Genomic DNA, 17,017 nt, shown 5'->3' on the forward strand with positions numbered 1-17,017 from the left:
TGATCAGGGAGTGTATGCAGAGCAGAGGCTGCTACAGGAAAACAAATTCTTAACTTTCAAGCATGTGAAGTCTTAACCTTAATGCAGCATCATACTATGGAATAAACTCCTACTATGTGGGCTCGTCGCTAGAGAATCACAACAGCCATGTGAATAGGTGACCATATTCAGCTACAAGCACTAAATGCATTTGGAATTTAGAGTTTACTGTGAGGCCCTTGGGAGCGACTAGAATATAAAAAACATGATCCCTGCTCCCAGGAACTTACAGACAAGATGCAACAAGGGGGAAACAGGGCAGAATCTAAGGCCTCCCTCAACACAGCCCTTACATTTTACAGACAGGGAACAGAGTTAGACAGAGTCTGCGCCAGAGACAGGATCAGAACCTATTCCAGTGCCTTGAAACAGCATGGGTTAAGCAGGAAGCTCTGAGGAATGCACAGCTGTGTGAGAGAATTTCAATGCCTTCACATTAATATTAAATGCTACGGTTCAGTGCACAGTGTTCTAGATACAGTTCATGCTTACTTACAAGAGGCCTCAAATGGAGATAGGTTCAAATGAGTGGAACTGGACTGGGCGTGCACAGTAACATTTCCCAAAGACCTCAGCATCAGGATTTTTAAACCAGCGATCGACACCTTGCTCTGATTAACGAGTCCACGTGAGTCTGATGTTTTAAGTCAAATGAGTGAGAACAAGAGAGTTTGAAATCTGCCCGAGGTTTCAAAAAGCCTGTCACTAACCCGGGGCCCTCATGGAATTCTCAAAACCATTGGGCTGGGAACAATAAGAGACACTCCTGCCCAAGGGGTATTATGGGGAGCTCCAAGACCTTGTTTTCAGGCACGGATACTGAGCACTTTGCCAGCCCTAGCTACAGCACTGCTCTTAAGCATAATGCTTACACAGAGCTCCATCTCTGCGGCACTTCACATGCAGCCTTCTGCAGTGCTAAAATCAAATCTAAGTATGGCTGTGGGTGCTGTAACCCTTTGACTGGAGAGACGAGCACAAAACACTAAAGCAGAGAAGAGGCTGCACAGGAAGGCATAACTAGAATTGCACTGAAATGGGATTGTCTCAGTGGGGACACTTGTTCTATTCTCGTTGATATCTGTTTTATACTGCTCTCATCACTACTATCTGAGCTCCTTCCAGTGGTGCATTAAGCCACACCGCTACATATCTGTCACGCAGGGTTTGTTCTCTAATCCGCTCCCCAAGGGCAGAAGCGTGTGCAGTGGAGTGTCTGCTTTGGTAGTTTGTTTGGGTTTTTGAAACAAGCGCACCTGTTGCTGTGTTTCTATCAAAGAAGGCCTTGCCCTTGGATTGGAAGGTAGTGAAGTTTGTGATGGTCTTTAGCTCCTGGGGAATTTCCCCTCCGTCTCAGACCACCCCAGGGAAGGTTCTGTCTCCCACACAGACGAGCTTTACTCATATTACAGAGCATTCCACTGGGCCAGAGAACCACAGTCAACCTCTTTTTCGGTATCCTGGGCTCAGACCATGGAGCATTTTGAAGGTAATGACCAAGACCTTGCACTTGATTTGAAGTTCAGTGGGAAGCCAGCGTAGAGCGCATAGGACAAGCGTGATACGTTTGTGGTAGCATATGTTGCTGAGTTACTACTAGTTGGAGTTTCCTAAGTGTGGAAGGATTCATGCCTTGCTGTAGTCCAACTGAGCGGTGACAGGCATGAACAACTGAGCCAGGTCTTCGCGCACTAGGATGGCATGGGGACTCCCAGCCAACCAGAGAGGGTAGAAAGCATCACTTGCAGCTGGTGCGATGTGAGAGCTCAGCATCAGCAAGGAATCCAAAAGAACTCCTAGACTACAGACTGAATTGACCAAGTGGGGGTGTGACCCTTCAATCAAAGGAGACCGCACCATGGCCGACAACTCCTCAAAATACTTTCCTCTACCCCCCCAGCCTCACCTCTGTTTTGCTCGGGTTCAGCTTCAACCGGCTGTTCTTGAGACATGATCATTTTCCCCCCAGTTAAACAATAATCCCATCCCCATCTTCCTCCCAGTTGAAGGAACTCTGTTGCCATAGCCCTGCTGAGCAAGAGGAAGGAAGGAGGAAAAACCAGGAGGATTTAACATGTTCTCACTCATTCCCTCTGTAATGTTGCTTGGATTTCTCATCTTTTAATTAAGAAATATTAGAAACAGCAGTGGAATAAAGACTGGTCGCTGAACTGACTGGGATTCCCTGGGTTCACCCATCGCTTGCATAGAACCCCTACAGACAAGCCATACAGGAGCTAGGAACTTTGGAAAAGCGGGCTCCATTGGAACTGTGCACACACCTGCTTATATCAAACACCAGGGGTACGTTTCTCAACACGAGGAGAGCTCCAGGCGGTTTCCTGTTAACAGTGACCATACCCTGGGCTAGTCCTTTAACACCATTCAAGTAACACTTGGCAATTCTGTAGCACCTACCATCCCAGAGTCTCAAAGCACTTCACAAACCAAACGGACTCCCTGTGAGGTAGACAGATCCCCTGTATGGGCGGGGGGGGGGGCAACGGACACAGGCGGCAAGGGGCAATTGACTCACCCAAGGTCAAGCAGAAAGCCCTCTTGCTTTACCCTCTAGGCAGAGATCCTTCTCCATGAGAAAGAGGACGAAGCTGAGCAAAGGGAGGCTTACGCTGAATGTGATGGAAAACCTTACCCCAGAGTATGGATGTGGCATGCTGGAACCCCTTCCTGTGGGGGTTCTGCAGCAGGTGCTCAGGAGACTACCTGCTTTCGGTAAGAGTCACATCTTCCGTACAGCATCTCCCCACACACACACGGACACGAGCAGTCAGAACGGCAACACCCTCGCAGAATGGAGGTGCCAGGAGCTGCCAGAGGCTTTGCCCTGTGTCATGGGGGAACTCAGAAGCCATCCTGTGTTCAGGGATTCATCCCCTCCCCAAGCCTCAGTCCTAATTTACACTTGAAGTAAGTCACCTCGCCTGCAAACAGGGCACAGGACCAAAGGAACCTTACCTGGGTGCCTTCTCCTTCCAGTCTAGGTGGTCTGATGCTGGACAGATGAATGGTTTTGTAGTCTCCAGAGTTCAGCTTAACCACAATGGCATCTGCGTTTAGCACTTGCATCACCTAGAGATGAGGAGGAAGATACAGAGATGAATATTGGTTGTGCACAAGCAGAGTCCAACATCCATCTCAGCTGCATCCAACCCCCAGGTGCAAGGCCAGCAGCCTGCAGGTCCCAGCACGCACGTGAACCCACCAGGCACCCACCTCACCATCATCGCCAAAACCAGCGCTGGCCTTCCTCAGCCCAGGCACTTCAGCCTGTAGGTGCTCGGCAACACAGTCCAGTCCCTAAGCCTGGTGAGGGTGACACTGGGCATAATACAGTCCCCAAAGGCTTGGAGAAGCCCCGGTAAACTCTGGTTGCCATAGGGAACATGATGCTGAGTTAGAAAGGAGGTAGTAGGTGGCCGTGCTGTTCAATGTTCCTACCTGAGTGCCCTGAGGATTTGGCTGCACTATTGGTTCTACAGGACTGGAACTCAGCCAGCCTGTGTCTCTAGCATACGCAGACAGCCCTGGCACTTTAAAAGCATGACAATGCCAGGGTTGGCCATGACCCTGCATAAACTTTGCCACCTGAGGGACTGGCCCCTTCTCCTATTAATGTCGGACACCGGACTTCTCACCCACCGCAAGGCAATCAGGAGGAAGAACGCATTGCTTCAATCTACTGGAAGAGCATCAGGCACTGGCACAACATTCGAGTCTCTCAGCAGGCAATAAGACAGAGCAAATTCAAGCCGGCAGCCAAGATTTTACAGGACCCTGTGCTATTCCTCTCTCTGCATGTACAGTGCCTAGCACACGGGGTCTGGCGTCTGGAATGAAGCCCTTAGGTACCATGATATCAATACAGGCAGAGCGCTCACATGAAGATATCAGTAATTGAGATGAGCTTACTTGTGGAGAGGCGGGGGCCCGGAACGCAGCCAGCGTGAGGCAAGGACTCTCTCTTACATGTTTGTACAGTGGTTAATACACTGGGGCTCTCATCTGGGCTCGGTCTTCCAGGGATGACCAAAGCAAACTAACAAACCGAACACTAGGAAGACTGGTGGCGAAGCGGGGCAGGATTCTAGCAGCCCAAAGTGGGACATGCTGCAGGGCTTTTTATTTTAATTTTTTAGCTATTTTTATCATATGCAACATTACAGTTCTGATCTGAACTGAACTGCAGCAAAATTCAGGTGATTTTCATCAAGGCTAAGGCATGTCTAGATGGGATTTGCAGCACTGGTGCAAATATTTACCAAGTTCCAGCGTAAAAAAATCTACCCATCCACCCCCACATCTTGATAAAAATGAACATTTTATTTACCAATTAAAGAAATCCAGGTGCCTTGGGCAAGTGTGCGAGCAGACATTTGCAAGCCTGACAGACCCTTCTCACCCAGAATCTGGAGCTCTCCAAAGCCTTGCCACTTCCACCACATACACGTGGGGAATGGGAGAGAAATAAAAAGGAACAGACTTTTGTAACTCGCAGCCCTTTTGCCCCAGCAAGCACATCAATCTCTCAAAACGTGCTTAGTCAAAGGGATAACAGGATTATATGAATCAAAATTAAAACAGACACTAAGGATTGTCTGGGCTTCCTTCAGCCGAGATAACAGCCCTCCAGGAAGCTTTATTACCAATGGCCTCAACCCCTTCTGGGACTTGGCTTTTTGGTTTTGCTGACAGAACCCTCCCCGAAGCAGGCCGCATGCTAAGAGGAGAGTAATCAAGTCTCATGCTTCTGGGCATAAACATTGCTGTAGGGGTCAGGAAGGGTTCCCACCCTCTCTGTACAACATTGCACAACAGACCAGGCACATACATGTGTTTTCACCTTCCTCTGAAGCATCAGGAGAGGCCAGCATTGGAGGCGGGACCCCAAGCTGAGTGGACTATGGGTCTGATCCAGCAGGGAAAATCCTGAGCCGCATTACATCGTTGCCACACGCATTATTTATTTCTACAGAGACCAAAAGTATGCGAGGAGGCTTCGAGAACAGCCAGATGAGCTGTACTTGACCTGAACTGACACAGGACATGGTGGCTGGAGTAGACACAGTAAGGAAGGGACGTGATGAGGGTTATGGCAATATGATCATGCAGTTGCTAGGTATATGCAGCCCTTAGAAGTACGTATCATTTTATATGCATGCTGACCGGCTCTTGCATTACCGGCAGGTTGGAGCAGTCAGAACAAACTCCTCCAGCCTTAGCATTCCGTTTTTGCCATAAGTTACTATACAGGAGAACCAACGGCAGCTTTTAAATCGCCCAGCAAGGAGCGACATGCAGGAGCTTTCCAGGACAACTGCAGGGAACTATCGCTTCTCTAATATACAATGTGCAGCCTTCACACGGCAGCATGAAGGCCTTTGCAGGGAGTGACAGAAACTAGAGAACAAAGGAGTGTTTAGAAGCAGAACATGGAGAGGAAACGATTTGGTGGCTCAGAGGGACTGGAGGAGCAGAGGGAGGAAAGCACCAGCTACGCAGGGCAGCAGGAGCAAGGGACGATTCCCCACGTGTGCAGAGCTGCAGGAGATGGGGCACAGAGGCCAGGATGGGAGAAGCAGAGCAAGGGGGATGCGAACGCAGAGCGGAATGAGCCCATGGAGAGTTCTGCGAGCCTGGCAAGGTGACGGAGGGTGGGAAGCAGAGGGCTAGGAAGCCAAGGAAGGGGTGGAGGACACTCCAGCTTCCTGAAGCAAGAGAAACCTGACCCTAGCTCTCTGGATCCATGGAAGCTTAGTGGAGTAGTTAGAGACACTGCCAGGGAGTTGCAGTAGCGGAAATGCTGATGGACTGAATCTACAGAAAATTATACAGCAGATCGCTGCCCTGCACCCCCACCCCCCAGACTCAGTGCTTTAGGAGCCTCTCTGCCTCCCCCTCACCATGGCTCCATCCTGATGGCTTTATTCCCTACCCATCTCCATTCCCGCACCAACTCCTCTCGCCAGATCTCAGCTGCGGCAGCTGCTCGCTCCTCCGCTGACCCCCCGCAGCTTCCAACCCGGTCACAATGCTGCAGAATAGCAACTTACCACACCAGCCACCTCCAGCCAACACTCACTGTCCTCACCTGCCAGGCCTGCAGAGCTGAGCTGCCCCTTATATTTGAACCCCCTTAGACCCGCTCTGCCAGGCCTCCACGCCCAGGAGGAGACCCCAGCCCCTCCCTCCATTTATTGCAGACCCTCTCCAGGCACTGTACTAACCAGAGCAGCTGGTGACCTTATTGCTCTAGGTCTTCTCCCACTCCCCCACCTTTCCTCCCCCAGGTGCTCCACCCTGGCTAGTCCATCACCACCAGAGTACCTGAGCACCTCCCACCTTGGCCTGTTAGTTCCTCAGAGCAGAGCCTGTCAGTCTAAAGCACAGTGCACTGTGTAACCGACCGACCAAGAACTCCATCAAGGCAGCGTGGCCACTGGGGTACCTCTACACCGGGGTGGGCAAACCACGGGCTACATCCAGCCGATCTAATGTGGCCCTCGAGCTCCCGCTAGGGAGCAGAGCCTGAGGCTAGCCCTGCTCCCATGCTCCGGTCGGGGTCCGCTCTGTGCGCACGTGCTGCGGCTTTGCATGGCTCCCGGAAGAAGCGGCATGTCTCCCCTCGCGCAGAGCCGCCTGGCCGCAGCTCTGCATAGGAGCCGGAGGGGAGACATGCCACTGCTTCCAGGAACTGCTTGAGGTAAGTGCCGCCCAGAGCCTGCCGCTCTGAAGCCCCTCCCGTGCCCCAACCCCTTGCCCCAGCCCTGATCCCCCTCCTGCCATCTGAACCCCTCAGTCCCAGCCCAGAGCACCCTCCTGCACCTCAAACCCTCATTCCAGCCCCACCCCAGAGCCTGCACCCCCAGCCAGAGCCCTCACCCTGCCATGCCCCAATCTCCTGCCCCAGCCCGGAGCACCCTCCCACACTCCAAACCCCTTGGTCCCAGCCTGGAGCACCCTCCCACACCCCAGAGCCCACACCTCCAGATGGAGCCCGCACCCCAAACCCCTGCCCCAGCCCAGAGCCCCCTCCTGCACCCTGAACTCCTCATTTCTGGCTCCACCCCAAGAGCCCTCACCCCCTCCTGTACCCCAGCCCCAATTTCGTGAGCATTCATGGCCCGCCATACAATTTGCATACCCATATGTGGCCCTCGGGCCAAAAAGTTTGCCCACCCCTGCTCTACATGGCAATTCATCCCTGGAGGCTGGCCCGGGCTCACAAAGCTGTAAGATTACCATGTAGATATCTGGGCTGCATCTGGAGCCTGAGCCCTGGGATCCCATGAGGAAGAGGGTCCCAGAGCCCAGTTCCAGTCCAAGCCTAAATGTCCACACAGCAATCTGTACCCTCGCATGGCGATCCCAGCTGACCTGGGCTAGCCCTGGCTGTACTGCAGGTCTTATTCCAGTGCCGACGTACCCTGGGGGACCTTCCGGCTCAGAGCGCAGCACCACAGCTAGGACTCAGGAGATCTGGGTTTATTGTCAGCTCTCCCACTGACTTGCAGCATGCCTTGGGGCAAGTCCATCCCCTCCGTGCCTCTGCTCAACTCCCCCTCCCCCCTTATCTCATCTGTTCAGACTGGGACAAGGACTGTCTCCTCAAGAGCGTGTACCGCGCACACAGCACAGCAGGGCTCTGGGTGCAGCTGGCACTACCGTAATCAAATACGCCAGCGCATGCCCTGTGTCAGGCAGATTTCCATGGCAATTGAGCTAGAATCTGTCAATGGCTCTTGCAGTGGCTAACAGAGTACTGGGGAACTCCCATTGCAAACAGCTAGACAACACCATGCGCTGATGCAGGTGCCCTCGCCCGAGGCCGGATGAATGAACCCACGGCAATAGCACCGTCAGCCATGCTAGGCAGGGGAATCAGTCAGAGGCCCACGCTTTGTCTCCTGCTTCACAGCCAGTAGGAGCTGGGGTGACTGCATGGGTAGCAGTCATGGGGCAGGCAGAAGAAACCTGGGAGTCCACCATTCAGCCATAGGCACAAGCTCCATCTCCATCACGGACTGCAGGAGACACCATCCATTCTGAGTGCCAGCTACTCTCTCTTGCAAAGGGTGGGGCAGGAAGGAGACTGGTAGGACAAAACGGTTACCGGCCTGTAAGTGTTGTTCTTCGAGATGTGAGAGCCATGTATTCTGCTTGGGTGTGTGCACCCAGCCAGAGAACTTTGCCTAGCAGCCCATGGGGCAGCATTCCTGCCGCACGGTCCTAGCCCCTTCCCCGGTGATGTAAGGGCAGCGTTGTTCCCTCAGCACCAACCACAAGAAGCACAGAGGCTGGGTCGTGGAATCCATCCCCAAGAACACGAGTTACAGGCAGGTAAAGTTTTGCTTTGAGTAGATACAGCTGTGTATTTTACTTAACTGCCTCCCGAACAGTACTCCCAGGAGGTGGGGCTTGGCATCTATTTAAACAAGGACCGCGTTCCCAACATTTACAGCCGCTCTGGACTCAGCAGGGATGGCCCAGAGGACCAAGTGGCAGCCCTCCAAATGTCCAGTGTAGGAATGCCATCAACACTGCCTGGGCTCTCGTGGCACGAGCTCCTATTCTTCGGGCTACTCCGTGTGCTGTCACGATACAGGAAGTTATCCACCTGGAGACAGGCCGTGATGAGACTGCTTGACCCTTCCTTGGGTCTGCATACGAGAAACAAACGTTTGGTCCTCTCCAGATAAAAAGCTAAACTTCACCTGACATCCAGCATGTGAAGACGCTGTTCCTCCGGGGTAGAACACGACTTAGAGAAGAACAATGGTAAATATATAGCTTGGTTCAAGTGAAATTGGGAAGCTACTTTAGATAAAAATGTAGGGTGTGGCCACAGGGTTACTTTGTCATTGGAAAACTGCATGTAAGGGGGCTCTGCCATCAAAGCCTGCAACAAAGCCACCCTCCTGGCAAACATTATTGCCACAGGGAAGGCAGTTTTCTGACACAAAGGCGGCGGCCAGAGGCTCAAATGGAGGCCCCAGGAGAGCTGCTAAGACAGTATTAATGTCCCACAAAGGAATCGGCTCTAATTGGTGGGTGGAGACAAGTGACTCCTTTCAAGAACCTCATCACCACAGGGTTTGAAAACACTGAAATCGCCAGGTGTTCTCAATTAACTAATCACAAGACTTAGGGCAAGGCTACACTTGCAGATGTAGAGCACTTTGAGTTAAACCAGCCTTTGTAGAGCGCAGTAGGGAAAGCGCAGCAGTCTGTCCACACTGACCGCTTCAAGTGCACTGGCGTGGCCACATTTGCAGCACTTGCAGCGGCATTGGGAGTGGTGCATTATGGGAAGCTATCCCAGCATGCAAGTGACTGCAAGGTGCTTTGCAAATGGGAGGGGTGGGGTGGAGTGTGTTGTGCGTACGTGGGAGGAGAGAGAGTGGGTTTTTGGGGGGCTGGCAGCATGTCAGCATGCTGTCTTGTAAGTTCAGACAGCAGCAGACTTCCCTCTCCCCCAGGCCCCTCTCTCTCACACAGCATTCCACAGTAACGGCCTGCATGCCGGCTGTCAAACAGCTTTGAAAGGGCAATTCCACATTCCTACAGGAGTTCAAAACAATGACAAGAGTGGCCACTTGACTTAAGGGGATTATGGGACGTTTCCGGAGGCCGATCAGAGCGCAGTAACACAACACCTCATTCACACTGACGCTGGGGTGCAGCAAACGTTATTCCTCTCACCAGCAGCGCTGTAGCCGCGGAGTCAGAGCGCTCTACATGCCTTGCCAGTGTGGACGGGGAGTGAGCTAGTGCGCCCGGGCTCCTTTATTGCGCTGTAACTCGCAAGTGTAGCCAAGGCCTAGGTATAAGTGTAGTTGTAGCTGTGTTGGTCCCAGGATATTAGAGAGACAAGGTGGGTGAGGTAATAACTTTTACTGGACCAACTTCTGTTGGAAAGAAACTTTCGAGCCACACAGAGCTCTTCCTCGGGTCTGGGAAAGATACTGCGATCACTCTGTTTGAACCCATCAGTCCTGACCCTCAAAGGAAACCTCTACAACATATTCAAAAGACGAGACTGGGCGCTTGAATTCATTACTCTGTTAGACACTAAAGTTCAAGAACTAAACAGACACTAGATTTATGATTTATTACAACAATCTGTAACCCACTGACTCTCTCTTTGTCCTATGACTGCAGAGGTGTTAACGGGCCACTCTACCTAGAATGGTTCCTTACAATAAGTGCTAACTACTTTGGCTAAACCCTGTGCTCAGTCTTGCATTTAGCGATGATGCAGAGCACACCTTTCCCAGACCTGAAGAAGAGCAAGCTGATTGCCTGCACAGCTCCGCTCACACCTCTACAGCTGTTGCTCACCCCTTCCTGGAAGTGTCACCCGGTAAGCTGACATCTTCCAGCCTGACAGTGAATTTTGGGTGGGGAGGGAGCGTGTGCACACAAGGACCGTTCAGCCATTTTGAGAGCAAACAGGAGCAGAACACAAAGAGAGAGAGAGCTGCCCTTTCGACCGGCTGTGACACCAAACTCAGAGCTGAGCTGTGGCAGGGAAACAGCCCACAGGGATATGTGACTTGGCACGTTCCACAAAAAGTTGGGTCAGATTTGGCCAAGGTCTGGAGAGTCTCCTTTGCAGATGGGCAGTTTTGTTGTTTTTTGAAACAGTTCTCCTCGTTCTGCAAAGGAAACGTGTGCATCCCTAGATGAACTGTTAGCGAAATCTACAGCAAACTTGCATACTGACTGAGGCAGGGCTCCATGGGTGCACGATCAGTGGGGAGCCCTGCCCCTTTACCGAGTAGTAACTGTCATGCCCTATGGTGTCACAGTGAGTGAGGCAAGGCTATTTAATGCACCTGTATTTACTGTGCTATTGAACATGTGCTTTAGGAGATTAATGGTCGTATTAGGTTTATTTGCATCTACAATAGATCAATGTTAGAACAGATTAAGATTGGCTTTAACAGATGTGCGATGAAGGCTAAGTAACATCCCTTGTGCAGCAGCAAGAGTTTTTCAAGATGCAAGTCCCTATGGGTGCTCCACATCAGCTGCTCAGCACGTGACTACTCCCATAGCCAGCGAGCAAGCAGCTGATGTGGGGCACCCATAGGGACACTACTGGAAAGAGGCAGAGCTCTGTCAGAGCCCTGAGCACCTCAAGTGAGCTGCTGGTCTCTAGCCTATTATCTTCCACCATTTCCCTTTTGAAACCCCAGGAACTTCCACATACAAACTCCATTAACAGAAGGCTGCTGTTGCACATGCCAGCACTTAAAGCCAGGAAATGCAGAAAGGCAGCCTGCACAAGCCTAACAGCCCCTTGCGTGCACTATACTGAATACACCATCACAACCAATGAGATGTAAAGGATAAGCTGGATGTTCGCGTACTGGCCATGGTTTTTCCTCAAGTGACTAGTGAACGTGTCTAACCTCAGGTACGTTCAGGGCCCAGATTGTCGTGTGGATGCTCAGCACCTTGTGAAAAATCCAGATTAATCCTCGGGCACCCAAAATCTCAGCACTGTATGTTCAGTATAACAGCAAGAGAGAAGACAGGGCTGGCAGATTGAGCCCCTCTAAATCTGCTGATGAGCGAGTCTGGAAGCTAGCTGTCATCCCCTGAATGGCAACTAAAGGCAGCGGCCCTGAACACTTGGAAGTGAAAAGCAGCCTGCTCACGTGATTAAAGCGATTGCAGGGCATGTGCACAAGGGGCAGAGGTAACAACCTCAACTTTGCATTTCCCAACATGGGCACTTCGGTGCATAACCTTGGTAGCAAATACATTCCACACCAAAAACTAAGTGCTAGTATCAGTTAGCTCTGTACAGGACAGACCCCCAGTGCATTCAGGCTGCGAGTTGACGATACACGCAGGGGCACTCAGAAGAAGAAATAGCCTCTTTAATCCTTTAGAGATTATTTCCGCTACTTTTCCTTCCCACACACCCCACTGTTTATCTGACAAATTAAAACCTATTATTTAGGGCCAGAACTCCTGACGCTTTTCAAATAACTGAAAAAATAATCAGTGCTCTCACTTTCGTACCATCATCTGAACACGATGACAGCAGGATCTGAAATTATCCAAAGCCAATTTGCCATGGTCTGAAGAACTGCCTGTAACACGATACTACAGTGTCAACTAAGCAAGGTTTTCTCCTCCCGTCCCCCAAACCCTTACGTCATTACTGTCAGTGGAACAAGTGGCTCAACTGGCTGCCAAGCACGGAGATGGCGTAAGCAATAAAGCAATCAGCTGTTGCAGCGTTGGTCAGGTCAGGTTTCATTAGTGTGCTCCGCAGACATTGCGATACACATTCAAGTGCGAAAGAGTCCCATGCCAGGCAGAGGCGTGTATGGTGTGATCTGGCAGGTATAGCGCAGGGAAGCCCGCTGGTTCTGCCCCCAGCTCAGTTCCCCCATCTGAGAGACAGCAAGTACTTATCTACCTCTCCGGGGCATTGGGAGGATTGATGAGTGTTTATAAAACATCTTCCGTAGGAGGCTCGCAAGGCGCGACGCATGTGACGAACATCCATTTAAGCTCCTGCACTTTAAAGCACTCAGACATTTGTCCTGATTTTCCTTGTCACTTACAATTCTCAGCAAGGAAAGAGGGACCAAAAATTGACACTGCAAAAACGGTGCCGCTCAGGGGCTTCCCAGGGTTTGCTTCCGAAACACTGAGTGGCACATTTCTGCTGAAGTGGCATGTTAGCAGACGACAGAAGTCTGGGGTTACCAGTCAAGGACACAGGAAGGCAATGGGGGCCCGTCGAGTTTAAGGGGCCGAACTTCAGGCTAAGCCAGGAGCAGCCGAAGTGCAGCCGGCCAGATGCTGCCTGCGGAGTTCTACCATTAGCGCAGCACCTTGAACAGAGATGTGGCCTGGGGAGACCATGATTTGTGTTACAGCCACACCTACAGACCCCAGATGAGAGCAGGGCTCCACGTGGGGCACTCTGAGGCAGTGAGACAGGCCCTGCCCCAACGAGCTGTCTCAATCAAGACGACAAAAGGGATGGGGGGGACAGAGGGGAAGTGACTTGGCCAAGGTCACCGACAGAGCAGGGAATGCAGTGCCCTAGCCAGCAGTTTACAATCTAACAGACAAGAGAAGGGGGGAGGGGGAGGAAATATCCCCATGTTACAGAGGGGTTCGGAGGTCCAGGGAGCATTACCTGCCTGTGGTCAGCAGCAGAGCTGGGGGAAACTCCTATCTCCTGAATTCCGGCCCAGTGCCTCAAGACCACGCCTAGCCCTGATTACAAGTGCCATCACTCAACCAGCCACCAGCATCTGGCTATGCAAGTTAAGCACAGCCCTCGGTTGGGGTTCTCCTGATGAGGCCAGACTCCGGGGCCCTCCCAGCCCTCTGGACTGTTCTCTCAGCATCAGAGCTCAGCTGTCGGCCGTGCACACGTTAAACCTTCTGTAAGAACACCAGGCGGGTTCTTGGAATCGACGCAGCGCGGGAGGGGAAGCCAGCCACATGCCCAGGGGACCATATGGTAGGAAACAGCAGTGATCAGCAAAAACGACATGCGAAAGGCAGCAGAGCCAGCACACCGCTACAAGAAGCCAACTTTTCAGATGAAAGTTCAGCTAATCATTGTGAAGTTAACGTGCTTTCCCCCTAACCCAAAGAGACAGGGAGAGTTCTCCCTCATCCTCCCTCCCCAGGGCTGCCAGCTAAGCAAGGACTGGGGCCTGCCCCTCCCAAGGGGAGCTCTCCTAGGCAAACCAGTGCCAGCACCCAAGAGCCTCTCGGAAGGCTGAAGGGTGCAGGGGCGAGGCCCTAGCCAAGGTCACCCAGCTCTAGTCCTGCCTGTGGCAGTTCACCCTGAGCCTCACCAGCTCTGACACACCAGGGAGCACCCCAGTAGAATTACATGGGTCTGGCACTCTTCTCTGCTCCCCCCACTCTGAACAGCCTGCCCCCCACCTCCAGACACCAGGAAACGTTCAGCAGAATTTTGGGGGGGGAGAGGGGGCGGGGGGGAGACACAGAAGAGGGCCATTTCCGGTGCCCTCCCCTCCTCCAGCCCTCCCAAGTCCCATGTCGGGCCAACCAATCCTTCCTGCAAAGTTGGAGTCAACTCTCTGGAGTCAGCCACGGACCAGACAATACCCTAAAAGGGACGTGCTGACACAGACCATGGGCTGGTTCTAAATGGGCTTTCCTCTGCCTTCCATCTAACAGCTAGGGATTCAGGGCAGCACTGGCTGCTTTCTAGACCCAGGAGGGGACCCACCTCAAAGCGGCCCTGCCCAAGCAGCTCTGACTCAAGTGCCATGGCATCCCTACAAGAGAAGAGGACAGTCGGCTGGCCAGAAGACTATGTGAAAGGCACTTTATCCCCAGAGGATAAATCTACACTGTGATAAGACCCACAGCACGGTCACGGCTGGCCTGGGTCAACTGGCTCAGGTTGCAGGGCTGTAAAATTACAGTGTAGACTTTTGGGCTCGGGCTGGAGCCCAGGCTCTGGGGCCCCCATGATGGAGAGGGTCTCAGAGCCCAGGCTCCAGCCTGAGCCCCACCATCTATGCTGCTATTTTTAAACCCCCAGCCCAAGCCCAGATCAGTTGACCTGGGCTCTGAGACTCTGCCTTGGGTGTTTGTTTTTTTTAATGACAGTCTAGATGTACCCAGAGAACCTGCACGATATGGCTGTTCCAAGGTCTCTGTACACTGGCATGGTCCTGCTGTTGCATGTGGATAACGAGGCACAGGCTAGATGAACTCCCCTGGTCCCACAGACCACCTGGGAGTGGCGCGTAAACAACATATATTCTACATGGGGAAGGACAGTGAGAGAAGAGAGGCCTGCACCATAGGCTGGTTGCCTATTCCATTCCTGGCCCAACACATGGCCCTTATATCTTCAAAAACCCTAAATGGGGCTAGGGCCAGAGATGTTCGAAGCCATCTCTTCCCCGGGGACCTTGGGATGGCAGCTGTCCCTAGGTCATACTCGGGAGGCACTGCCCAGGGCAGGGCATTCCTGGCATGCCCTCAGTGGTGGCATTCAGAGCTGCCACAGATCACGCCAGACATCAGACCTGTTCCCAACTCCGTGGTGGTGTCAGTCCAGGCCCAGCTACAGCTACCCCCGACGAGGAGACGGTTCTGAGAAAGGAGGGGTGGAGACACTTGCCTTGGTTCATTTCATTCATTTCCAACGTAAAAGGCTCCCAGATAAGACAGTGATGGGCATCTCCCAAATGCAAGGAGCAGGCATCACCCCCTGGTAAGAAGACACCTGCACCGGCCTACCCCAGGAGGACATTTCTTCAACCATCTCAAGAAGGTCAAAGAGCCCAGTCACCTGCCAGGCAAGAGACCTTCAGTTAAAGAATTGGAGCCACGTTCGTACATCGCTCCCAAAGTCAGTCCCCGCCATGGGCAGAGAGGGACCTTTGTTGCTGAATTTTGCCTCTTGGGGCTCATGTTCTGGCACTGGGACCTACGGGCGTGCTCCAGTGGATGAGGTGGTGCATGGGCCGAAGGGACAGGTTAAGTTCACAAGCAAGGTGCCCTGTTTTCCAGTCTGGCAGGAGTTAATGCACTGAATACCCCCGTGTTCACCCCAGAGGGCACGGCAACTGCCACACTAGACTATACCATTGGCACACTTCGGACAGCCTCCTGCCAGTGTAACCAAGAACAGGAGCCGAACATGGTGCATTTGCATTGCTGCATTCCAATGCCCCTTGTTGCAAGACCGCTGCTGCCCTGTGCCATGACCTGGGGTGACTACTCCACAAGCCTGTGGGAAAGGGTCCGCAGGACCAGGCGTTCCTCCCAGGCTCGGCAGCTGAAAGCCAGAATGCAAGAGGATCGGAGCATGCACACGGCACTGTATTGGGGCAGATGGCAAGCGCAGCTCACCCTGAATGAAGCAGTATCTCCTCAAAGGCTTATGCAATGAGCTGGGGGAAGGGGTCAGGCCGGTTCCCTCTGAACACGTGGTCCTCATCCCAGGAGCCACCAAAAGCTAACTGCTCCGCTTGTCAGCAGCTACAGCAGGAGCACCAAGAACTACGTGGATCAAGCAAAGGTGCAGAAATTTAACAGTGAGGGCTGTTAACCATTGTGCAGCCTCAAGATCCACTCCAGGCTCAATCCGAAGTTCTGTGCTGGGAGCAGGAATCACTGAGTAAGGGTCTCTGGCCAGTGCAACGCATGAGGTCAGACAACGGTCCGTTTGGCCTTCGAGTCTCAGTCCAACCTTCTCTGCTCCCCACCAGGTAAAGGTTGAACCATGGAAGGGATTTGTGATTAGACAATGATAAGAGGACCTCAGTCTCCCAGGCTGAGAATCCAGCATGACATTTGGCAAAGGTCTCGTACCCAGCTCTGTGAACTCACTCCAACATCGCTCTGTCAGGTCTGCGTACTCACTCCAACATCGCTCTGTCAAGTAGCCCCACCCTGCAGTTGGAAGCTGTTTCCCTCCCTGCCTAAGCACACACTAACCAGCAGTTTCTCAGCTGGCTGTGTCTAGTTATCAATGGGTCTCTGTCAAGCTGGGAAGACGTATCTAGTGAGGTCCTGCTGGGGTCAGTCCTGGCTCCGGTACTAAATATTTTCATTAATGACTTGGATAATGGAGTGGAGAATAGGATTATAAAATACGCAGATGAAACCAAGCTGGGAGGGGTTGCAAGCACTTTGGAGGAGAGGAGTAGAATTCAAAAGGTCCTTGACCAATTAGAGAATGGGTCTGAAATCAACAAGATGAAATTCAAAGACAAAGTACCACACTTAGGAAGGAAAAATCAAATGCATGACTAGAAACCGGGGACTAACTGGCTAGGTGGTAGCACTGCTGAAAAGGAACTGGGGGTTTTAGTGGATCACAAATTGAATAGGAGTCAATCTCATGCAGTTGTGAAAGAGGCGAATATTCTGGGATGTATTAAAAGGAGCAATGTATGCAAAATATGGGAGGTAGTTGTCCCAC

General features: G+C 52.3%; 1 protein-coding gene across 1 annotated transcript in view; it reads right to left on the minus strand.

Annotated features, from left to right (window-relative positions):
* SND1 (staphylococcal nuclease and tudor domain containing 1) overlaps positions 1 to 17,017 on the minus strand; it is a 301,281-nt gene that overhangs the window by 251,125 nt on the left and 33,139 nt on the right. The window contains exon 10 of the mRNA XM_029912487.1: positions 3,016 to 3,129. Within this exon, the coding sequence (XP_029768347.1) occupies positions 3,016 to 3,129 (114 nt within the window). The remainder of the gene's footprint in view (positions 1 to 3,015; positions 3,130 to 17,017) is intronic.

Source organism: Terrapene carolina, unplaced genomic scaffold, assembly GCF_002925995.2.
Source record: "Terrapene carolina triunguis isolate 2854851 unplaced genomic scaffold, T_m_triunguis-2.0 Scaffold230, whole genome shotgun sequence".
Taxonomy (NCBI): domain Eukaryota; kingdom Metazoa; phylum Chordata; order Testudines; family Emydidae; genus Terrapene; species Terrapene triunguis.